This window comes from Nyctereutes procyonoides, unplaced genomic scaffold (genome assembly GCF_905146905.1).
Source record: "Nyctereutes procyonoides isolate TBG_1078 unplaced genomic scaffold, NYPRO_anot_genome, whole genome shotgun sequence".
NCBI lineage: Eukaryota > Metazoa > Chordata > Mammalia > Carnivora > Canidae > Nyctereutes > Nyctereutes procyonoides.
The window spans coordinates 7,797,540-7,822,028 of NW_026575140.1; the positions used below are offsets into that span (position 1 = coordinate 7,797,540).

General features: G+C 43.8%; 1 protein-coding gene across 3 annotated transcripts in view; it reads left to right on the top strand.

Annotated features, from left to right (window-relative positions):
• PRMT7 (protein arginine methyltransferase 7) overlaps nucleotides 1–24,489 on the top strand; it is a 41,120-nt gene that overhangs the window by 1,972 nt on the left and 14,659 nt on the right. For all 3 annotated transcript variants that reach the window (XR_008661831.1, XM_055304991.1, XM_055304992.1), the window contains exons 3-8: nucleotides 2,125–2,161; nucleotides 9,902–10,051; nucleotides 15,628–15,736; nucleotides 17,763–17,875; nucleotides 21,049–21,290; nucleotides 21,516–21,696. Coding sequence is in view for 2 of the 3 variants with exons in the window: in XM_055304991.1 (XP_055160966.1) it covers nucleotides 2,125–2,161; nucleotides 9,902–10,051; nucleotides 15,628–15,736; nucleotides 17,763–17,875; nucleotides 21,049–21,290; nucleotides 21,516–21,696 (832 nt within the window). In the remaining variant the exon portion in view is untranslated. The remainder of the gene's footprint in view (nucleotides 1–2,124; nucleotides 2,162–9,901; nucleotides 10,052–15,627; nucleotides 15,737–17,762; nucleotides 17,876–21,048; nucleotides 21,291–21,515; nucleotides 21,697–24,489) is intronic.

Consider the following 24,489-nt stretch of genomic DNA (forward strand, 5'->3'; position numbering starts at 1 on the left):
TGTGGAATAGGCATTACCCAGTGTTTCGGATTGGGGCAGATGTTGGTCACGAGCAGGTCTGCTTAGAGGTTTGTTTGGGAGTTAAGCAAAGTCATTTCAATGTGAAGAGTCAGATGTCATGTAACAGCTCGATATATGTAAAAATGTTATGTTTCCTCATATAATATCCTTAATTTAGAGTTGTTTGATGGGTGAGTGAAATACAATGTGTGGGGCAGAATATAAGGGCTCAAAAACATTACCTTTCTAAAGATTTTGGTCATTATTTTCAGAGTGATTGAGATGTTAAGCAGGGATAAAACAGATTAGGTTGCATTTTGGAACATTTACTGAGAACAGTGTGGAAAGTAGGTTGGAGGGAGCAGAAACCATGTGAGTGATATACAACCGCACAGGTGGGGCAGTAGAGGTGGGGAGAGGAAGAGAGAGCTTTGAAGGAGCTTGAGTTTGGTAACTTATTGGATACAGTGAAGAAAGAAAAAATTCAAGAAGCACCCTGGATTTCTGGTTAGAGTGACAAGGTAAATGGAGCTGTTTTTCCCAAGAGGGAGAACACAGTGGATATGGATACTGCTGGGAAGAGGAAGGTGATGGAGAATAGGTGTCTGGGTTTGGACATCCAGGCTGAAGAGACCAGGGTCAGAGAGGGTGTGGTATGAGAAAGGTCTCCACCTGAAGAAGGAATCCTGGAATAGAGGAGGCAGGAGAACCAGGAGGAAATGGCTGGAAAGTGGAAAAGAGGAGAGTGTTTAAGGAAAAGGGAGTGTCCAGCTGGGACAGAAATCCTGGATGTTAGTGGTGGAGTGGTCTGGTAGTGCTTAGAGAGAGTATCTGTGGAGTAGTGGGGGAGATTGGGTGATGAGGTTGGGAAGATGGGGACCAGAAACATCTCTTGAAAGGCAGAACCAGATTTCAACTAAGCAATTGTAGGTGGGTTCGCATGTAAAAGCCTTGTTCTGCCACTTTAAAAAAGAACAGTGTTCTTTTAGTACAGTGCTCTGCAAAGTGTAGAGTATGAACTGCCTGTGTCGCAGTTGGCTGAGGCACCAGTTCAAGTGTGTAGTTCTGGACTCCAGCCCAATTTTCTTGATCAGGATCTATTTCCTTGTATCATGGGAATCTGCATTTAAAATAAGTTCTCCAGGGGCACCTGTGTGGCTCAGTCGGTTAAACATCTGCTTTTGGCTCAGGTCATGATCCCGAGGTCCTGGGCTTGAGCCTCGCATAGTCACTGGGCTCCCTGCTCAGCGGGGAGTCTGCTGCTCCTTCTTCCTCTGCCCCTTGCCCAGCTTATGCTCTAGCTGGCGCTCTCGCTCTCAACTGAACAAATAAAAAATCTTTAATAAAATAAAATAAGCCCTCGAAGCTACTTGGCTGGCTCAGTCAGTAGAGCAATGATGTGACTCTTGATTTCAGGGTCATGAGTTCAAGCCCCATTTTGGGCATGGGGCCTACTTTTATAAAAACAAATAAAAAAACCTCTCTAGTGATTAACGTTGACCTGAAGCTGGAAATCCTCTGTTTAGTGAGAGCCACTTAGCTTTTACCTGGAACTCAGCAAGCATCTTTGGACTGGGATTGCTGAGTTCTGGAGGTTTATCCTGACCCTGCCAGAAATTTTTCCAAGTTTGTGAATTAATGTGACAGAAAATATGGAAAAGCAACTCTCTTCCCTTTAAAAGCCTCTAGTTTGGTAAGCTGTTTGTTCTCCCTGATGACATAAGGGAAAGTGCTGGGCTTTAATAAATAAAGTTATTTATTCTCTCATGAATAAATAAATGAAATCTTTAAAAAACATGTGTGATGTATAACATCAATATCTTGGTGGCTATGGAATTACTGTGAGGGCTAACTACCAGAGCATTTTTTTTTTTTTTTTAATCTATGAGAGACACACAGAGAGAGGCAGAGACATAGGCAGAGGGAGAAGCAGGCCCCATGCAGGGAGCCTGATGTGGGACTCGATCCTAGTATCCAGGCATCATACACCGAGCCAAAGGCAGACGCTCAACTGTAGAGTCACCCCAGGTGTCCCAGGAATGCATTATATTATATATGTGATTGTTCTCATAAGTTGATGGATATCATTAGCAGAGATTTCTGACCTGTTTGGTTTTTTTTTAGATCATCCTATGCTGATATGCTGCATGACAAAGACAGAGTAAGTATAAAAGGAAACCATTATCTTGCTGTGCTGTTTGAAACCTTTAGTTACAAGGTTAAACATTTCCTCCAGAGGCATGTTGTTAGGATAATGCAGGGAGCCATTATGGTGTAGTGGTTGGGATATCTGTCAGGAGGCTGGGTCCTACTTCCAGCTCTACTATTTACCTGAGTGTGACCTTGGAAAGGACACGAGACCTCTGCAGATCTTATTTATAGGATTTGAAAGGAATGGGATATATTAGCTAATCTCCATGGTCCCTTCTAGATAAAACTTCTCTTAATTACAGTTTGACCTTGTATAGTCCATTAGTAATTTTAAAATAAGATCTCTAGGGGCCACTGCAGACTACTTAGTAAAGCACATTTGACTTCCATTGCACAGTGATATTTCATTTTTATTTTCCCTTTTCCCATTTTTGTTTCATCTCTGTTTTCTTTTCCTGTTTGGACTATGTTGTAGTTCTGGTTATGACAGCTAGCAACGCAAGTTTTTCTGGTCTACAAAGAATGCTTGACTAGTCATTCTCATGTGGATGGCTTAGAAATGGGGAGGCTTGAAGGCCAAGAATGCAGGACGAACTGAGCAGTGCAGAGCAGAAGGATCAAGGCAAGTGGTAGGGTTGGTTGTGAGGCTGTGTTGGTGGTAGTGTCTACCCTGGTTAACTGCTCAGGCTGCATACTTCTTGGCAACATCATGACAGAACAATCTCTTTAAGCATCATTAGTTTGTAGGCTACATCAAGGGGGGCTGGATGCCTCCCTGATTTTCATCAAATATCCGAGTGCCTTTGCCGAGCTGTTGGAGAATTATAGAATGTGGAACAAACATTGTTCCTGGTTTTGACTCATTTTCTCTAGCTTAATGGTCTTGGCCGCTGCTGCCTTTTTTTTTTTTTTTTTAAGATTTTATTTATTTGAGAAAGAGAGCATGCACACAAGCAGGGGGAAGGGGCAGAGGAGGAGAAGGAGAAGCAGACTCCCTGTGGGGCAGGGAGCTTGATGCGGGGCTTGATCCCAGGATTCTGATACCATGACCTGAGCCAAAGGCAGGCGCTTAACCCACTGGGCCATCCAGGCGCCCTAATGGTCTTGGCTTCTTAATGGATTCTTGTGAGCCTCTCTGATTTTAGTGTCATCTGCAAAGAGGATCCTTTTTACCTCAGCTTCCAGGGTGTTTGGACAAATGGCATTACCATCCATTCATTCGGCAGGCCAGAAAGATGGCACCCTTTTCCTCATCTGAGCCTGCAATCTGTCATCAAATCCTATGGGTCTTTCAACTCCACTGCCTGCTCAGACCTCGTTTATTAGTGTTGGCCTCTGTTTTTTTTTTTTTCTCTGCATAGCAGCCCAAGAGATCTTTCTGAAACGCCAATCTGTGTGTTTCCTCTACTTAAAACCCTGAGAGGGACACCTGGGTGGCTCAGCGGTTTAGTGCCTGCCTTCGGCCCAGGGCGTGATCCTGGAGTTCCAGGATCGATTCCCACATCGGCCTCCCTGCATGGAGCCTGCTTCTCCCTCTGCTTGTGTCTCTGCCTCTCTCTGTGTGTGCCTCTCATGAATAAATAAATAAAATCTTTAAAAACAAAAACCCTGAGAACTCGGTTTAGCACTGTCCTCAGTGGTCTCTTTCTGCTTTCAAAGTAAAATCCAAATTCCTTGGAGGAATGTTCGTTATTTACCACTTTAACTTCTGCTTCCCCTCCTCACCATTCTCTCCATGAGGAAATGGAGTCAGAATTTGCTGGTTAGTGGCACAACCAAGATAAACTAATTTCTCTGTACTTTTGCATGGTGCCTTACTTTTGTCGTTATTTAGAACACTTCTATTACCTCATAAAATTAGCTCCTGCCTGTTTGCAGTCCCTCCCAGTGCTAGCTCTCAGCCCTAGGCAATCACCAACCAGCTTTCTGTCACTGCAGTTTTGCCTTTCCTGGAAATTTCATGTAAATGAAATCATGTGAGAGATAGTCTTATGTGTTCTTCACATAAGAACACATAATGTTCTTCATCATGTTTTTGAGGTTCACTCATGTTGAATATGTCTTAGTATTCATCCCTTCCTATTGCTAAGTCATATTCAATTATATAGATTTTTCCATTATTTTATCCATTTATCAGCTGATGTATGTTTGTATTGTTTCCAGTTTGGGCTGTTGTAGCAGTCCTGTGTATGAAAACTCACATGCAAGTCTGTGTGGACACATTTTCATCTCTTTTGGGTATATATCTATATGTGGAATTGCTGGGCCCATATGTTAAACATACATTTAATCCTGGTTTTAATTTCCATTTTTTTCTAATGACTAATGATGTCAAACATGCAGTTACTTGTCATTGGAATATCTCCTTTGGTGTAGTCTAGGGTTTTGAATGTAGATATGATTCTTGTTAGACACTGCCAAATTGCGTTTTAAGAGGGCTTCAGTTTCACTGGAGTAGCTTCAAAATTGGGTAATTAAAAAGCCTTAGCTAATTTAATGGGTGTCATTAATTGGAGGGTATGCCGACCCTGGTTTACTGTTGAGGATGGTGCTAACCAGGTTTCTCAGGTGATCAGCTCGTGGCTGTACTGAAACTCCCAGGCCAGGTCCCAGTTCTATTCTCCCTCTGTTAGCCCACAGCCATACACAGAAAGCCACACACCCCCTGCTTAGGAGGGATGTACTTGTGTTTGGAAGGCAGCTGTGCTCCCCACTATACCACCAACTTCCTATAATATATTTCTTTGTTTTAAGGTTTTAGATTCATTAGAGATTTTTAGATTTTAAGATTCATTAGAGGCACACAGAGAGGTAGAGACACAGAGAGAGGGAGAGAGAAAGAGAGAAAGACATAGGCAGAGACACAGGCAGAGGGAGAAGCAGGCTCAGTGCAGGGAGCCCGATGCGGGACTCGATCCCGGGACTCCAGGCCCACGCCCTGGGCCGTGATTTTTCCTTAAAAAAAAAAAAAAAAAAAAAAAAAAAAGAGAGTTAAGTTGAATATGGATTCTAGTTTGGAAATCACTTCCCATCAGAATTTTGACAATATCCATTTTTAAAAACTTTTTAATTTTTGACCTTTTTAAAAATGATTTAATTTTTAAGTAATTTCTACAACCAGCATGGAGATTGAACTCAGAGCCCCGAGATCAAGAGTTGCATGCTCCACTGACTAAACCAGCAAGGTACCCCTATCCATTTTTTCTTTTCTTTTTTTTTTTTTTTTTAAGATTTAATTTATTTACTCATGAGAGACACAGAGAGAGGCAGAGACACAGGCAGAGAGAGAAGTAGGCTCCATGCAAGGAGCCCAACATGGGACTCCATCCTTGTTCTCCAGGACCACACCCCTGGCCAAAGCCGGGGCGCCAAACTGCTGGGCCACTGAGGCTGCCCTCCATTTTCTTTCTTTCTTTTTTTTTCTTTTTTTTTTTTTTAAAGATTTATTTATTTATTCATTCAGAGAGAGAGAGACAGGCAGAGAGAGAAGCAGGCTCCATGCAGGGAGCCCGACACAGGACTCGATCCGGGGTCTCCAGGATCACGCCCCGGGCTGCAGGTGGTGCCAAACCGATGCGCCACCGGGGCTGCCCTCCATTTTCTTTTAGAGTTCAGTGCTACTATTTTGAGGTCTGGTACCATTCTTGTTTGTTTGTTTAAGATTTTATTCATGAGAGAGACACAGAAAGAAAGAGAGAAGCAGAGACACAGGCAGAGGGAGAAGCAGGCTCCATGCAGGGAGCCCGATGTGGGACTCGATCCCGGGTCTCCAGGATCAGGCCCTGGGCTGATGGTGGCGCTAAACCGCTGGGCCACCCGGGCTGCCCAAGATCTGGTACCATTCTTATTCTTTCAAATCTATTTTATTGTGACAGACATACAGAAGAGTATAATATGTGTACGTATGGTTTAAAAATAGTAGTGGTACCTGGGTGGCTCAGTCAGTTCAAGCATCTGCCTTTGGCTCAGGTCATGATCCCAGAGCCCTGGATTGAGCCCTGCATTGAGCTCCTGCTCAGCGTGGGGTCTACTTCTCCCTCTCCTTCTGCCTCTGCCCCTTCTGCTCATGCATACTTTGTCTCTCTGAAGTAAATAAAATCTTTAAAAAATAAAAATGAATAATAAAATAGATGCTCATAGACTTAGCACTCAGCTTAAGAAATAGAACACTATTCAGAATTCCCTCTGTGCTCTTGCATGATATTCCTTTCCCTCCCCCCACAGGCTTCCACTCTCTTGAATTTTATATCAACCACTCTCTTGCTTTTCTTTATAGTTTTACCACCTACTGTGTATTAAAAAGTAAATTCTTAGTTTTGCTTGTTTTTGAACTTTATATAATGGAGTCATACTGTGTTTATACTTTATGACTTGCCTCTTTGCTTACTATTATTTTTGAGATTCCATTTTGCATGTACCTGTAGTTCATTCATTTTCACTGCTATATAGATTCCATTGTATGACTGTATCATTACTTAGGTATTCTGTTGGTAGACCTTGCTTGTAAGTAGTGCTGCTGTTGTAAGTAGTGCTGCTAAAACATTCCAGTACCTGTACTCTGGTGCATGTGCATACTTTTCTCTAGGTTGTGTATACCTAAGAACGGAGTTGCTGCTAGTGAGGTTTGTTCAGCTTTAGTAGATAATGTCAAATTCTTTCTCAAAGTGGTCATGCCACTTTATATTCTCATACTTGTGCATGATAGTTCTTATTGTTTCACACCCTTGCTAGTATTTGGTTTTAACCAGTTTTTACATTTTTGTCATTCTGGTAGGTATGAATTAATACTACTGAATATGAGCTCTTTTTGTTTGTTCATTGGCTTTTCATATTTCCTCTTTTATGAATTGGTAATTTACAGGAGTTCTTTACATATTTTGGGTGCTAATCATTTGTCAGTTACATGTATTGTAGGTGTCTTAGTTTTGGGTTGTTTTTTTACCTGATAAGTGCAAGTTCTTAAATTTAATGTCATTTATTTTATATGTCCTTTATTGGATGGTACGCTTTCATATCTTTTTTTTAAGATTTTATTTATTCATGAGAGACAGAAGAGAGAGAGAGGCAGAGACACAGGTAGAGGGAGAAGCAGGCTCCACTCAGGGAGCCCGACGTGGGACTCGATCCCAGGACTCCAGGATCACGCCCTGGGCTGAAGGTGGTGCTAAACCACTGAGCCACCCAGGCTGCCCCTTTTATCTCTTGTTTAAGAAATCTTTCCCTTTGCCCATTTTTTTTTTTTTTAAGTTTTTATCTATTTATGAGAGACTCACAGAGAGAGAGATGCAGAGACACAGGCAGAGGGAGAAACAGGCTTCATGCAGGGAGCCCGACGTAGGACTCGATCCCGGGTCTCCAGGATCACACCCCAGGCTGAAGGCGGCGCTAAACCACTGAGCCACCCAGGCTGCCCCTTTGCCAATGTTTTAAAGGCTGTTGCTGATACATAAAATTTCATTTGGTTTTTATTAATTGTTTTTTTTTAAGTTTACTTAGTGGCAGTAGTTGTCTGTAGGTATTTTGGGTTTTCATAGACATTCATGTGTGAATAACAACAATTTTCTTTCTTTCTAGACCTTATTTCACTTTTTCTTGCTCTAGGGTGTTGCATTGAATTTCCAGTATAAAGTCTACTTCGTCTGATTTTTTAAAAATTTGTTTACTGGGATGCCTAGGTGGCTCAGTGGTTGAGTGTCTGCCTTTCGCTCAGGGCATGATCCCGGGTCATGGGATCAAGTCCTGCATCTGGCTCCCCACAGGGAGCCTGCTTCTCCCTCTGCCCATGTCTCTGCCTCTCTCTCTCTGTGTCTCATGAGTAAATAAATAGAATCTTTAAAAAAAAAAAAGGGGGGAGTTTTATTTGCTAAGAAGTTGTTCATAGCCTTTTTTTAAAAAAGATTTTATTTGACACAGAGAGTGAGAGAGCACAAGCAGGGGGAGTAGCAGAGGGAGAAGCCGACTCCCCACTGAGCAGGGAGCCCAATGCAGGCCAATCCCAGAACTCTGGGAGCCTAAGGCAGATGCTTAACCAACTGAGCCACCCAGGCACCCTTGTTCATAATCTTTAATTTCTAATACCTGCCACATATATACCGATACCATGTTCCAGCTCCCCATTTCCAGTTTTTGGTCACTTCTTTTTCTCCCCCACTTTTTTTTTTTGGACTTAGCAGAGGTTTGTTAATTTTATTAGATTTTTGAAATAATTTTTATTAAAAAGTCCTATAAAATCTCTATATTCCCTAGTTAGCTAATTTTTGTGTTTTATTATTTTTATTCATCTGCTGGTCTGGAGGTTATGTTGTAGTCCTCTTTAATTTTTTTGAGGTGGATGATTACTTTTTTTTGTCTTTTCTAATATATTTCTCTCCAAATATTGCTTTTAGCTATCCCCCGAATTTTGATATGTAATTTTAAAAAATTCAGTTACAGATAGTTTCTAATTCTTTTGATTTAGTCTTTTATCTGTGATTTTAGAATTTCTCAATGTTCAAAAATCTTTTTCTTTAGAATATTTATATTTTTGTTACTGAGATTTGTAACTTGATTGCACTTAGATCAGAGAATATTGTCCTTTTGTTACCAGTCCTATATTAGTTATGTATTGTTGCATAACAAATTATCCCAAAATTTAATGGCTGGGGAGAGTTACTATCTCCATATTTCTGCGAGTTCGAAATCTGGCTCAGCTTCACTATGCACCTGGGCTGTGGGTCCCTGGCAGGCTGTGATCAAGGTGTCAGCCCGTTGGGCCATCATTTTAAGGCTTAGTTGGGGGGCTGGGAATCGACTTCCAGGTGTTTTGGCCTCTTAATGTTTCTTACTAACTTGCTAGCTCATTAGTGCGCTAAAAGAGATTTGCAAGTATTTTCCCCATCATTATTAGTTATTTTTGACAGAAGAGTCAGGATACCTATTGAGCCAAACTGTTACCGTCGGAAAATGTATCTGTTTAAGCTACTAAGTACCTGAACAAAAAACAAATGATTTACTGAGGAGGGGATTATTTTGTAGACAAGGAACCTGTGTGAATTAGAGTCCAGTAAGGAAGCTCTAGGCCAGGTTACTCTTTCAGCAGAGGGAATTGGTAACAGATGTGGGAGGCCTGGGAAGCTAGCGGGAAGGTTACCTCGTGGTAGTAATTGCGGGAAGCAGCCACGTTGCCTAGGGCTGAGGAAACCCGAGAGAAGAGTGACATTCTTAAGCCCTGAAGTGTGGAGAAGAGGTCCTGTGGCTGGTGCTCAGCTCTCAGAGGGGCAGCTGCTTGAGTGCTGCTGCTGCTGTCCAAGGGGCCCAAGGCGGCTGGTAAGGAAGGAGATGAGTTGGCACTGGAGCCAGCCCCCACTTCAGGAGGACCCTGATGAAAGCAGCAACCATTTGGGAAGGAACAAATTTTCTCCCCACTGCTGGTTGCCACCCTCTAGTTTCCTTGTTGTTCATACCGAATAGCTGGAAAAGGAGAATGTGGTTGGCAGAGCCCCAGCCCCTCTAAGCAGAGTACTGAAGAGAATTGGGTGTGGAGGGGAGGGACAGTCGCCAAATAAAGGGCAAGAGGCTGACCCCATGCTCTTGGAGTCTCGCAGGACCTGCCTGACTCAGCTCCCAGTGCTGTTCGTTGAGGGGCCAGAAAGCCGTGGGATCATGACTTAACACTGTTGCTGCTAGCCATGACTCCCAGACTAAACAAAGAACTTTCCATTTATTTATAGTAACTGGCATGAAGTGACAGCGGTTTCTCTGTTTCTCTTAGAATTTAAAATATTATCAAGGTATCCGGGCTGCCGTGAGCAGGATGAAGGCCAGAGGACAGAAGGCCTTGGTTCTTGACATTGGCACTGGCACAGGACTCTTGTCAATGATGGCGGTCACGGCAGGGGCTGACTTCTGCTATGCCATTGAGGTGAGCTATGCTCTTCACTGTGTGTCCTGTGTCTTATTTGGGAAGTTCCTCATGCACCTTGTCTATCCGTTTGTTCGCAGACATTCAAGGAGTGTTCATTGTGCCCAAGCACAGGGCCAGGTTCTGGGATATGGAGATGAATCAGACACAGTTCCTTCCTTCGGGGACTTGTTTTCTCCTTGGAAAACAGCAGTTCTCAGTTTTGGCTGCATATCAGAATCACTAAGTAGCTTCAAAAAATACTGATGCCTAATTGCATCCTTCCCCTTTGTTTTAATTTAGTTGTTCTGGGATGGGACCTGGGCATTGGGAGTTTTGACTCTGCACTGAGGTTGAGATCTGCTAGCTTAAATGTCCCCACAGAGCCAGCTATCTTAGTTGTTTGTCAAGAATTGGGTGTTTAGGGATCCTTGGGTGGCGCAGCGGTTTGGCGCCTGCCTTTGGCCCAGGGCGTGATCCTGGAGACCCGGGGTCGAGTCCCATGTCGGGCTCCCGGTGCATGGAGCCTGCTTCTCCCTCTGCCTATGTCTCTGCCTCTCTCTCTCTCTCTCTCTGTGACTATCATAAAAAAAAAAAAAAAAAAAAGAATTGGGTGTTTAATAAAACATTAAACATATGTTGTTTTTCTGATTAATGTAAATAATGCATTCCAGTCTAGGAAATATCATAAATGTAAAATAGTGTGTTAACTTAGTTAACCATTGTTAAAACTGTATGTTTTTAACATACATGTATGTTCTTCCCAGCTTTTGGGAAGAGGCTTTCTTTCTTTCTTGCTTGCTTTCTTTCTTTTCTTTCTTTTCTTTCTTTCTTTCTTTCTTTCTTTCTTTCTTTCTTTCTTTCTTTCTTTCTTTTCTTTCTTTTCTTTCTTTTCTTTCTTTCTTTCTTTCGATAGAGAGAGGCAGAGACACAGGAGGAAGGAGAAGCAGGCTCCATGGTGGGAGCCTGACGTGGGACTCGATCCCAGGACTCCAGGATCGCGCCCTGGGCCAAAGGCAGGTGCTAAACCGCTGGGCCACCCAGGGATCCCCAAGGTGTCATGTATTTAAACACTTTTCCTACAAAATTTGGTTTGTGTGGTGATTGAGTTGCAAATAACAAAGTCTCAAAATAACAGTGGCTTAAACAAGATAGAAGTGTTTTGCTTTCTCACGTAAGGTCTGAAGGTAGCACCCTGGAGTATTCATTCTATTCAGACTCTTTCCAGCTCCCTACCCACCATTCCTACAATGTGATGCTCATGATCTAGGAAGGTGGACATTTTAGGCTGAAGGAATACCATGTTATGTTGTCTAGACTCAGGGCTAACGGTGTCATGGTAGAAATCCAGAAAGATAGGTTGTAGCCGGACTATGGAGGACCCGAGTGCTACAATAAAGACTCCAAACTCCCATATCCTGAGTTAGTTCTTTTTTTTTTTTTTTTTTTTTTTTTTTTTTTTTTATTTACTTATGATAGTCACAGAGAGAGAGAGAGAGGCAGAGACACAGGCAGAGGGAGAAGCAGGCTCCATGCACCGGGAGCCCGACGTGGGATTCGATCCCGGGTCTCCAGGATCGCGCCCTGGGCCAAAGACAGGCGCCAAACCGCTGCGCCACCCAGGGATCCCCCTGAGTTAGTTCTTAACCTAAAGTAGGAATAGTGGGTTTCAGGTTTCTATGGAAGTCCTGAGAGTGAGGTGTGTGTGTGTGTATATGACTGTGCACTTGCCTGAGAACTTCATAAAAACATTGAGTCACTTCTTGGCCTTTTTGGGTGTCATGAAGATTTTAAAGCAGATGTGAAGACATCTGTTTTAGTATGATTGCCTTAGTTAGCCTTAAGTAAATTCTATTCTTACTTTACAGATGAAGAAACTAGGATCCACAGAGGTTAAAGACTTAATCTCACAATTAATAAATAGAACTAGGCCTGATCCCAGGTTGGCTTAGATGGTTAAGCATTTGGCTGCTTCTCGGGTCATGATCCCCAGGTCCTGGGGATCGAGTCCCACACTGAGCAACTTGCTCAGTGGGGATCCTGCTTTTTCTCTCTCTACCTGCCGTCCCCCTGCTTGTGTTCTCTCTTTCTCTGACAAATAAATAGAATCTTAAAAAAAAAAAAAAAAAAAAAGAGCTAGACCTGGAGACTTGGTCTACGGTTTCTAATTGTGCTCACTCTACAATGGTAGCTTTGATGGGAGAATGTGTGATTGTCAAAGGAAAGAGTAGAATAAGGTGGGTAAACCTGAGAACCCATATCTCTGAGAGAAGAAGAGTGGCCAGTAAAGTCAAGTTCAGACAGACATAAAGAGATCCCAGAGGGCAGAAGTGGAAGCCAAGAGGGGACAGATTGCATGGAAATCACAGAAAAGAGGGAGTGGTCAGCAAGTGTGGATGTTCTAGAGCAGCAAAGTCCAATCACTTTCTGTGATGCTGAATATCTTTTATAGCTATGCTGACCAATACCGTGGTCCCTAGCCACATATGGCTGCTTAGCACTTGTGGTGCGACTTGTAAGACTGGGGAACTGAGTTTTTAAATTTCATTCGGTTTTAATCAACTTAGATTTAAGTGTGTGTTGTCCCTTATATTAGTGTGGGTAAGGAAGCTGACTGAGCTGGATGAGGACTGAGAGGAGGCTGTTGGGTTGATAGTAAGGAGGTGGCCTCCTTTAGATGGTATTTTCAGGGTAGTAGGATTGAGGAGTGGATGGAATATAAGAAATCATAGACATTGACTATAAACTTCTCTCTCTCTCTCTCTTTTTTAAAGATTTTATTTATTTAAGTGAAAGACACAGAGAAACAGAGACATAGGCAGAGGGAGGAGCAGGCTCCATGCAGAAGCCCTATGTGGGAATCAATCCCAGAACTCTGGGATCACGATCTGAACCAAAGTTGGATGCTCAACCACTGAGCTACCCAGGTGCCCCTAAACTTCTCTGTTAATACATTTGAAAAGTAAGGAATATTTTGGGAAGGTATATTAGGTGCAGTAATTTCTGTGGCAGATGCTTTGAAAATGAAGCATGGTCCTGCTTTTCTCACTTTTTTCCCCCTCCTTTTTAAGAGCAAGAATAACTTTCTCAGGAATCTTCAGCACACCTCTCCTTGTGTTATCATTGGCCAGAATAAGGTTAAATACTGTTTAACTTACCTCATTGACCTGACCTGAAAGATTCAGTTACCCATAGACCAGTTAGGTGCACATACCATTTGGAAGAAGGTCAGTCCCCCAAACTGACTGGAGGGGCAGGAGAATACACAGAATGATGTTGGGAAGTCAACTTCAGGGACCATTCCAGAAAGAAATGTTCTGGGTGAGATCTTGAGTTCTTGGTGACTGAGGAGGAGACTGCGAATGTCAGAGCCTGAAGGGTCAGCAGAGGAGATGAGTGACAACGTCAAGAGGCAAGAGGGCCAAGGAGGTGACATGAACTTGTGATACTTTGAGATGGAGGCAAAGTGATGGGTGAGAACTGAGGGTGTGAGGCCCCCAAACTGCATCTAAAAACATCGAGATAGATCCTAGAAATAATTTGAAACAGATTGTGAAGATTTCTTTTCCTAGCTAATACATATGTATTATAATACATATATAATACACATGTATTCTTTACAGAAAAATATAGCATTTCCCCTTGATTATAATAAAACTAATATGTGTTCATGGTAGAAAATATAGACAATGCAGAAAAGGACTTAGAAAAAATGGCAGTGTTGTTGTGACCAGTTTATCAGTTTGTTCTATTTCCACTCTGTGGGTGTGGCTGCATGTATATCTGTAGTGTTTTATGTGCTGTTGTGGTTGGAGCTTTGCAGTCTAAATTGGGCAGGCTAGGGGCGCCTGGGTGGCTCAGTCAGTTAAGCATCTGCCTTTAGCTCAGGTCATGATCCCAGGGTCCTGGGATCAAGCCCCACATCGGGCTCCCTGCTGGGGGGAGTCTGCCTCTACCCTGCTCATGCTCTTGCTCGCTTACACTCAAATAGATAAAATCTTAAAAAAATAAATTGGGGAATGCCTGGGTGGCTCAGTGGTTAAGCATCTGCCTTTGGCTCAGGGCGTGATCCTGGAGTCCTGGGATCGAGTCCCACATCGGGCTCCCTGCTTAGAGCTTGCTTCTTCCTCTATGACTCTGCCCCCCGCCCCCACTCTCTCTCATGAATAAATAAATAAAATCTTAAAAAAATAAATAAATTAGGCAGGCTAGGAAGTAAGAATTGGAGGGACTTGTGTTTAGGGACATGTGAGAGGTTTAGGAAGACTTCTGGAGAAGAGGGGATATGTGCTGCCTTGGAAGGTAGGGTTTGCTTTGGCAGGTAGAGGTAGAGCAGAGAAGGCTCAGGCTTGCCTAGTGCACAGTGAGATCAGTGTGGCTGCAGCATCAGTCATGGGTGAGGGTAGGGTGGGAGGGGAATAAGGCTGGAGGAAGTAGGGGTTTGTATTATGGAGGGCCTCGAATACCATAAAAGACTAGCTGTATTCTGTCTGCTAGCAGCGGGGATTTGAGAGTTTTGAACTGATGCCTGTCCAACTTAACGACTAATACCATAACAGTCTCACTTTTCCTCTGGCAAGGACAGGACGTGTTCTGCCCTGGGTCCCAGGTTCATGGTTTTGTGAGGCACGTCCCCTTTCGAGCTTCCTCTAATGTGGTGCACTGCCACCTGCCGTCCTTGTCGGGTAGTGCAGCCTCCTTGGGAAGCCCTGCCTCTCCAGTGTGCCTGGCATGTAAGGTTTTTTTTTTTTTTTTTTTTTTAATATTTTATTTATTTATGCATGAGAGACATATATATAGAGAGAGGCAGAGACACAGGCAGAGGGAGAAGCAGGCTCCATGCACCGGAAGCCCGACGTGGGATTCGATCCCGGGTCTCCAGGATCGCGCCCTGGGCCAAAGGCAGGCGCCAAACCGCTGTGCCACCCAGGGATCCCAGGCATGTAAGGTTTAATTCCTGCAAGGTAAACCCAGCAGAATGTCTTCCATTTGTATTCATTTTCATAACACATATTTGGAGAATAAAATATTTAAGTTCCAAAGTTCGTTTATTTAGATCAGATCAGCCCAAAGGTATATTTTGCTGTATCATATACTAATAGAGGTACATTTTATATATATATTTTAAAGATTTCGTTTACTTATTCATAGAGACACACAGAGAGAGGGTCAGAGACACAGACAGAGGGAGAAGCAGGCTCCATGCAGGAAGCCTGAAGTGGGACTCAGTCCTGGGTCTCCAGGATCACACTCCAGGCTGCAGGCGGCGCTAAACCGCTGTGCCACTGGGGCTGCCCTTATTTTTAAGATTAAAATCTTAATAAATTCATGAGAGGCACAGGGAGAGGGGAGAGGCATAGGCAGAGGAAGAAGCAGGCTCCCCATGGGACTCGATCCCAAGACCCTGGGATCACGACCTGAGCCAAAGGCAGATGCTCAACCACTGAGCCACCGAGGGATCCCAACATTTTATATATTTAGGAGAAAATTCTGTAATGGAGACTTCTTTTAGCAAGACATATCTTGCTGGTCTTTTGTGTCAGGATGTTATTCAATTTATTGTTCATTTTTACTTGGGCTTTGGCTCTCATTTCTAGGTTTTTAAGCCTATGGCTGATGCTGCTGTGAAGATTGTAGAGAAAAATGGCTTCAGTGATAAAATTAAGATTATCAACAAGCATTCCACTGAGGTGACCGTAGGACCAGGTAAGATTAACACGTAATGTTTTTGAAAGCTTTACTTATTCTCGAAGGAGAGAAGAAAAGGTTTATTCTGATTACCTGGAATAAATGTTTTCAGGTAATCTCAGAAAAATGGAGTCTCTCTATGTGGTCCTAAGATAAGCAGTTTGCTTCTTTGCTAGTTAAATCAGCAGTGAGTAAATCAGAGCTAATTATGTTCAACAGTGGTAGTACAAATGAAACTTCCTTTTGCTTTAAGCACGTTCGAATTCTTATGTGACCTAGCTCTCTGAGTTTTCAATTTCATCAGACGGAAATGAAACTAAGTAGATGACAGAAAGAGATTTGCTTAGTGCTGACATCCTACTATAGCATCCAACATGATATTTGCCTGTATAGCACAGTCCCTCCAGGTTTTGAGAATATTTTTTATAGTCTAGGCGTTTGAATCAGACTTCTAAAATGTTCACATGCCACTGATACCTGGGGAGCACAGTGGAAAGATTTGCAAAAGAAACTTCTGGAATGTGGATATCATCACAGTTTTTTAAAATGCAGTATTTTAGAAGGAAGCATGTATATAAGGTCAACATTTTTGTTCCACTTAATTAAAAAAATGCTTTTAATGGAGAAACTGAAACATGCACAAAAAAGGGATTAGTATCCCCTTTATTTTTGAAACATAATGCAAAAGAGTATAAAAATTATTATCCCACTTTCTAAACAGTGCTATTCAGATAAATTTTCATAAAATTTAAAAAGTGCATCTGGGGTTGCCTGGCTGGCTCAGTTGGTTAAGTGTCTGCCTTCAACTCGGGTCCTGATCCCAGGGTCCTGGGATCGAGCCCCCCAAGTCTGGTTCCCTGTTTGTGGAGAACTGTTTCTCCCTCCCCTCCATGCTCATGCTCTCTGGCTATCTCTCTCTCTCTCTCTCTCTCTCTCTCTCTTTTTTTTTTTTTTTTTAAGATTTTATTTACTTATTCATGAGAGACACAGAGGCAGAGACAGAGGCAGAGGGAGAAGCAGGTTCCATACAGGGAGCCCGATGCAGGATTTGATCCTGGGACCCCAGGATCATGCCCCAGGCGGCAGTCAGGTGCTCAACCACTGAGCCACTAGGCGTCCTGGCTCATTAAAAATTGTAATTGTAGAAGTAATATTACATTGCAGAAGTTCAGGAAACAGAGTCAGCCAAAAGACCTGCTCTCTTCTTACTATCCCAAAACAACTGTTATTTGGGAGGGTTGTTTGGTAGCAAGAAACTAGCTTAATTAGGGGGGTTTAAGGAACTAGTGATGCTGAATCCTGGGTTTCATGGTATCACTGGAATTCTGCAGCCTCTCTTGCTTTGGTTTTCTCTCCCTTTGTGCAGCCTAGAATTATTTGAAGTACTGGAGTTCAGTTTTTGCATTTTTTAAAGGATTTTATTTATTTATTCATGAGAGGCAGAGACATAGGCAGACGCTCCCATGGGGAACCTGATGCAGGACTCAATCCCAGGACCCTGGGATCACAACCTGAGCCAAAGGCACTTGTTCAACCGCTGAACCACCCAGGCATCCCCAGTTTTTGCTTTTAAAATAATTTTTGGTAATACGTTAGTAGTTGAATTGTTAATTTGTAGCTCTCCAGTTGCTAATAAGAATGAAACATTTTCCAGATATTTGATTGATTAATTTTTCTGTTTTGAATTGTCTATTTGTATTTTTGTCTGGTTTTCTTCTTGAATGCTTTAGTTTTCTTATCAGTTCTGTGAGCCCCTTGCAATATCAAACATACAGAAAAATTGAAAGAGAGATGTAGCAAATACCTGCATTCTCTTAACCAAGATTTACCAGTTGCTAGTATTTTGATGTGTTATATGTATATCAAAATGGGTTTTTTGGTGAGCCATTAGAAAGTTAATTGCATGACATTTCTAGTTACTTGGATATATCTGTATGTGCTTTCAGTGTAATATTCTGTTAACCTTTTATCTTCCACGTATTTGCTGTAAATATTTTTTCTTATTGATTGTTTGCTTCTGGCTCTGTTTCCTTGTATTTCTCAGATGGTGACATGCCATGCCGTGCCAATATCCTGATCACGGAGCTGTTTGACACAGAACTGATTGGAGAGGGAGCACTGCCCTCCTATGAGCATGCTCACAGACACCTTGTGCAGGTAACCAGGGCCTCCCCTAGGTACATTGTTGTGATCTCAGCTGGCTCACACAGGTCTGTTTGGTGCCCCATGCTCTGCACAACCTGAACCCTCCGTCCTTCTCTGTATACCCTAGGCTATGCTTGATTCCTGTGAGACTCTGGTTCTCCTTAATTAGGAATTCTGGGTCTCTTATCAAGTCTTTGTAGGCTAGAGCTGAAAGGCAAGAAACTGTCTTCAGATTCAGTTCTCTTCAGCAAAGATTCTTTGAATGTCACCTGTGTATAAAGTGTTCTAGCATCCAGGGAGAATTATAAGACAACCTTCTTGTTTCTTAGACCCATACTGGTCAGTGATGGTGTGGACCTGATGGGCCAATTAGAGAGGCAGACAGAAGCACCACTCACATATGTTTTCTGACTGGCAGATGAGGTCAGGGATCAGGAGACGAGGGTGTATGTAGAGAGGCTGGAACTTGGAGAGGCACCGAGGAGAGGGAAAGGTATCCCAGGTAGTGGACCTGTTTTTTTGGTATGTCGTGGGAACATGCCCCAGGTCGGTTTCTGAGGTAATGGTGGAAAGTAGGGGAGAGGGTGGAAGGCCTTGAATGCCAAGCCATTCTAGGCAAAAGAATTTGGGTACTGATAATCTTTGACCGTTTTTTTAGGAAGGGAGAGGCATGCTGACAGTGTTTTTTAGGAGATGTTGGTCTTGCTTTTTTATGGACGTAAACATCCCCAGAGGCAAAGGCCAGCGGGGAGATAGGAGTGTCTGTTTCTTTTGCTGCCACCTGTCCTGTGGGCACCATCTAGGTGAGCCTGCAACTGTCCCAGACTAAGACCCTTTTTTTGGAGATTTTTGGTGTGCCCGGAGTGAAGAATGTGGCTCATTCCAGAGCAATTGGGGCCACTTTCCATGTTACACGGTAAGCCTGAGATGGTGATTATTCCACAGATCCTCATACTGTGTGAGATGTCTCTTAGCCTCTAAAATGTAAAATCTTCTTCTAGTAACTTGGGTAGTAATTATTTCTGTTTCTCCACATTAAAACCATCAACTAGATGAATCCCTGAAATAGAGAACAAGGATATTTAAAATTACATTAGTGTTGGCTAATTGGTCTTTCTCTAATTCATCTAATAGTTAAGAAGGTGTGCAGGCAGCTGTCCACAGTTTCCTTTCTCAGCTGGTCTGAGTAGCCATGTGTCCCTTGTCTGTTCTAATCATTGCCCCCATCTGCCCACCTTGTGTCTGAGCTTGGAAGAGTTATGGCTTTACACAAAAGCTTCCATTGCCCTGTCCCCTCTTCCTGCCTTATTGGAGGTCATGTAAACAGGATGCTGGCATGTCTGACAGGTAGTCCATGTAGTGATGATTGGTCTGAGAAGATAAATTTATTGAGCACCTTCATTTTGCCAGGCCCTTTTTTGAGTGCCAGGAATATGAAGGTGAGCTCCCACACAGGCAGGTAGGTGAGCAAGTTATCACAGTATAATTGGAGGTTATGCCCAGATGGTGGTCAGTGGGGTGAGAACCTGCCCGTTGTGGGAGGGGAAAATGGGGAGCATCAAGGAAGATGAAGCTTGAGCTAAGTGTCTTGAGGAATAATCAAGTGTTGGCCTGGCACGTGAGGGTGTTCTCAATAGAGGAGATCAGCACAAAGATGGGAGGATGAGCTGGTATGGTGTGAGTTGTTGGCATTGTGGGTGGTGTGGGAGATGGGGTTAGGGCTCAGGTTGGGGAGCTGGGCAGGACTAGACTGAGATGGGTCACTGTGTTGCAGAAGGCAGTATAGTACCACAGGGAAGGTTTTAAGCAGGGGATTGACATTGGATTCACTTAGGCATGTGGAGAGCATTTGGGGTGCAAGATCAGGGACAGGAAGACTGGTGAGAAGGTGGTAGGAGTCATCCAGGCTCTGGAGTTGAGATGGGTCTCAGCTGAGACCAGAGAAATGGTCATGGAGAGGTAGACTTGCCGGGGAGGAAGGTGCTCAAGGACTTGGTAATTCCTTAGATGTGGAGGCATTGAGGATGATGCCAGGGTTTGGGGCTTGGGTGACTGGATTGGATGGTGGTGCTCCCTATTGAATGAGAAGGTGGGAGGAAGACCAGGCTTGGGAAGGAAGAGGAGAGGTAAAGATGATTTGTTTGGTTTAGACAGAGTTTGAGCTATCTGAGGGTCAGACAAATAGGACCAAGAGGCTTTTGGCTCCATGGTATTTGGTAAATGAAGATGGACTGAGGTCTGTCAGGGGAGAGTGTATGGAAAGAGAGAAAGGTGGGCCGGACCAGGACTCTGGGGGAGTCCTCTCTGTGAAGGGTGGGTAGCGGAAGCACAGCCTTGTGAAGCAGCCAGAGGGAGAGAACCATAACTTCTCATCCAGAGCCATGCCTGGAGACATTTTTTGGGTCATAACTGAGAGGGGGATGCTATTGGCATATTGTGGATAGAGGCCAGGGACATTAATGAACAAAGTATGATGTACAAAACAGCCCCACAGCAAAGGATCATCTGACCCAAGATGTCTCTAGTACTGAGGCATGGAAACCCCGTGCCTGTCATTTCCCTGCAGGAGTAGCTGTGAGTATCCTCTTCATGGCTGGGACCAGGTGCCTGGTGTGCAGAGGCTGTTGGGTGAAAGGATGAGGTAGGAGGGAAACTGGATGAGGCCCTGCGGCCAGAACCAAATGAGGACAGTGGTTGGCAGTGCCCTGTGAGGCCAAGATGTCAGGTTACCTGAGGGTGGACATTTATCCATCGGGCTGTGGATAAATAAAAAGATTCTGGTGTCTCGGTGAGAGTTGTGCTGAAGAGAAGCTCAGAGCCCAGTGCCAGAATCACTGCTTAGCAAGACTTGGACTCTTTCTTCAAAGCTGGTGTGGGAGTTAAGCAGCATGATGATAATTAAGGATTATTTTTGGAGTATTTAAGAGTGTCAGGTAGTTAGGAACTTATCTGACATAAATCATTTTAGGCATCATGTGTATTTTTGAAACCTGGTCCTTTTTTTTCTTCCTCAAGCACATTAGGCCAAAAACAGTTCACTGTCCTGACAGTGGTAAGGCATTAGATGCTACTAAGCCAACCTGATATTAAGGAACAAGCCTCTTTTGATCACTGAGAATTGCTGTGGGTTTATTTTATATATACTGGTTTATTTTTCTATTCTTTTTTTTTTTTTTTTAACATAGGAAAACTGTGAAGCAGTGCCTCACAGAGCAACTGTCTACGCTCAGCTGGTGGAGTCCAGGAGGATGTGGTCATGGAATAGACTCTTTCCTGTCCATGTCCAGACCATCCATGGAGAGCAGGTCATAGTTCCCCCCTTGGAGCTGGAGAGGTGCCCTGGTGCACCCTCTGTCTATGACATTCAACTGAACCAGGTGTCATCCACTGACTTCACCGTCCTCAGTGATGTGCTTCCTATGTTCAGGTACCAAAGAGCCGCCCCAGGCCATGGTGCTTTGAGATATTTGGTGGAATTGGGGTCTTTAGAAGTTCTTTATGAGTGAAAAGGAAATCTAGCTGATGTCACCTGCTTCTGAAGGCAGGAGTCTGTTGCAAACAAGTCTCATTGCTGGTGATATCACCTTAAAAGCTAAGAAAACGGAGTGCATGAGCTTGAAATATGTTTAAGTTGCTGCATCTTCTTCCACAGTGTGGACTTTAGCAAGCAAGTCAGTAGCTCTGCAGCCTGCCACAGCCGGCAGTTTGAACCCCTGGCATCTGGCCGAGCTCAGGTGGTTCTCTCCTGGTGGGATATTGAAATGGACCCCGAGGGGAAGATCAAGTGCACTATGGCCCCCTTCTGGGCACACTCAGACCCAGAGGAGCTCCAGGTAAGAGGCAGGAGTTGAGCATGTTTTTATGTAAATCAGGAAACTTGTCCACTTTAGGTTGTGGAAAAGTAGCATGTTGAACCCTAAATTCACAGGAGTTTAGAGACAGAAGGACTGTGTCAGGATTAATGTCAGAGAAGGGGTTTTTTTGTTTTTTTGTTTTTTAATTTACTTTAGAGAGAATAGGGAAAAAGGGGCAGAGAGAGGAGGAGAGCAGACTCCACACTGAGTGTGGAGCCTGACACAGGCAGTCTCACAACCCCAAGATCATGCTCTGAGCCGAAATCAAGAGTCGGATGCTCAGCTGACTGAACTACCGAGGTGCCCCTGTCAGAGAAGAGTTACAAAACAAGAACAACAAAAAGACAAGACTACCTATCCTAAGATACAAGACAGACCTCTCCGCTGAGTTCAGGCGCAGACATGGGGTCACAGGAAAGCTTTGGTGTGCTGGCTCTCCCTTGCACAGCCAATCTCAGAGCCCCTACACCTTGCCCCCAGGTAATCCCAGGAGGCTTCAGATCAGCCTGGAATGGAGGACTACAGTTTGTCTACAGCTTCATTTTCCATGACTTCAAAATTTTTCCAGCTTAATAGTGGGTGGAGGATATGAACTAGGAAAAGATGACTGTTTTAACATGTGAACAGTTGTTCGGCCTCACTTATAAGAGCACTGCAATTGTAAACTACAGTGAGACATTATTTTCCACCTGTTAGTGATAAAGTTCAGAAAGTTTGGTGATGTGCTCTGGGTGAAGCTGTGGGGAAAAGTAGGCCAACGAGCATCAGATCTTCCATGGAATGCAGGGAGGCTCAATCCATCACCATGGGAAGGGACACCACTTCTAGACATTTAGGCTCTGGGTAGATTGGCATATGCATATAATAGTGTGTCAGGATATTCACTGCAGCCCTGACTTAGTTAAAAAAAAATAATAATAATAAAGCCTAGATTAACCTAGAGGCCACCAGTAGGGGACTAACTAAGTCTCTTGTGCTATATCCATTCAGAGGGTGAGGCAGATCCCTTAGCACTGATAGAGAGCAATCTCCAGGATGGTCATTAAATGAAACAAAAGCAGCGGTGCTGAACAGTGTGTGGCATGAAAACATTAGTATTTGTAAAGATGAGAATATATGCGTTCCCGAGTTTACGTGTGTGGTAGGTGTGTTTAAGAATATCTTTGGAAGGGGATCCCTGGGTGGCGCAGCGGTTTAGCGCCTGTCTTTGGCCCAGGGCGTGATCCTGGAGACCCAGGATCGAATCCCACGTTGGGCTCCCGGTGCATGGAGCCTGTTTCTCCCTCTGCTTCTCCCTCTACCTGTGTCTCTGCCTCTCTCTCTCTCTCTCTCTCTCTCTCTCTCTCTGACTATCATAAATAAAAAAAAATTTAAAAAAATATCTTTGGAAGAAGTCACAGAAATTGGTAAAAGTGGTTGCTTCTGGGAAAGGGGCTGAAGGTTAGGGGTGGAAAGGAAACTTATTTTTCACTCCACCACCCTTTTATATCTTTTGAATTTTAACTCATGTGCATGTGTTGTCTCCTTCCTCTACACACACTCAAAGGAGAGAAATTGGGAAAGGTACTTCAGGGCTGAGGAGTCAAACTTTCCTTCTAATGCGGGAGCAGAAGGCAGACTGAGAACAAAACACAAGCTGACACTTCACAATCCCTCCCACCGCCCACCCCCAGGTGGGATATATGTGACATTCCTCAGCACTCCTGGCTACCCTAAAGCTGAGGGAAGGAAAAATAAGTGGTTAACTAATAGAGATCACGGTCCTGCAGGATGAGAGTCTCCCTCTCATCCCTCTCCCACAAAGCGTCTTCGTGATTTGCAAGAGGAAAGCATTCTTTTTTTTTTTTTTTTGAGGAAAGCATTCTTATCAATAAAAACATTTTTATCACTAACCTAAATTCCAGAAAGAAACTCCCAGCTGTCTAATGTTAATGCTTTACTAGAGGGAAAAACAACCTCAACTTGGCAATGGTGAGGCCCCCAGTATCTTGTAGGCCCTTGTTAGCATATAGTTCTTTTGATTTTTTTTTTAATTTTTTTTTATTTTTATTTTTTTTTTATTTATGATAGTCACAGAGAGAGAAAGAGAGAGAGGCAGAGACATAGGCAGAGGGAGAAGCAGGCTCCATGCACCGGGAGCCCGATGTGGGATTCGATCCAGGGTCTCCAGGATCGCGCCCTGGGCCAAAGGCAGGCGCCAAACCGCTGCGCCACCCAGGGATCCCTAGAAGTTCTTTTGAAACCTCTCTTTTTCCTTACCTCCCCCAACTCCCAAGTTTATAATCAGCCACCCCTCACATCCCTAGTGCAGCAGCTCTTTCTGCCCACAGGTCCTGTCACTGTGCTCTAATAAAACCACCATTTCACACCGAGGATGTCTCAAGAATTCTTTCTTGGCCATTGGCCTTGGACCTCACCAACGTCACCAACATTTCCAAAAAAAAAAAAAAAAAAAAGGCATCACTTCTCTATGTGGGAGGCCTTGGGCATCATTCTCTCTGTATTCTGTTGTCCTGTTACTTGTTTGGGCCCTGGGTTTATCTTGATTGCTGGCCTGCTGATTCTAGGTGTACACAGGATGACATCAGTGGGATGGCCTTCGCTGCTCCCCTGCTCTCCAAGTTACTGCTTAGGCCAAAGAGTCATGACTGCTGCAGGATTGCAGTTGGTTTCCCCCACCCCTGGGCATGTGAGGTCCCCCCATCTCCCCTCTACTCTCCAGTTGCCTGGCCCTCTTCAGGCTATGTGAGTATTTGGGGGCCAGAAGGGGTG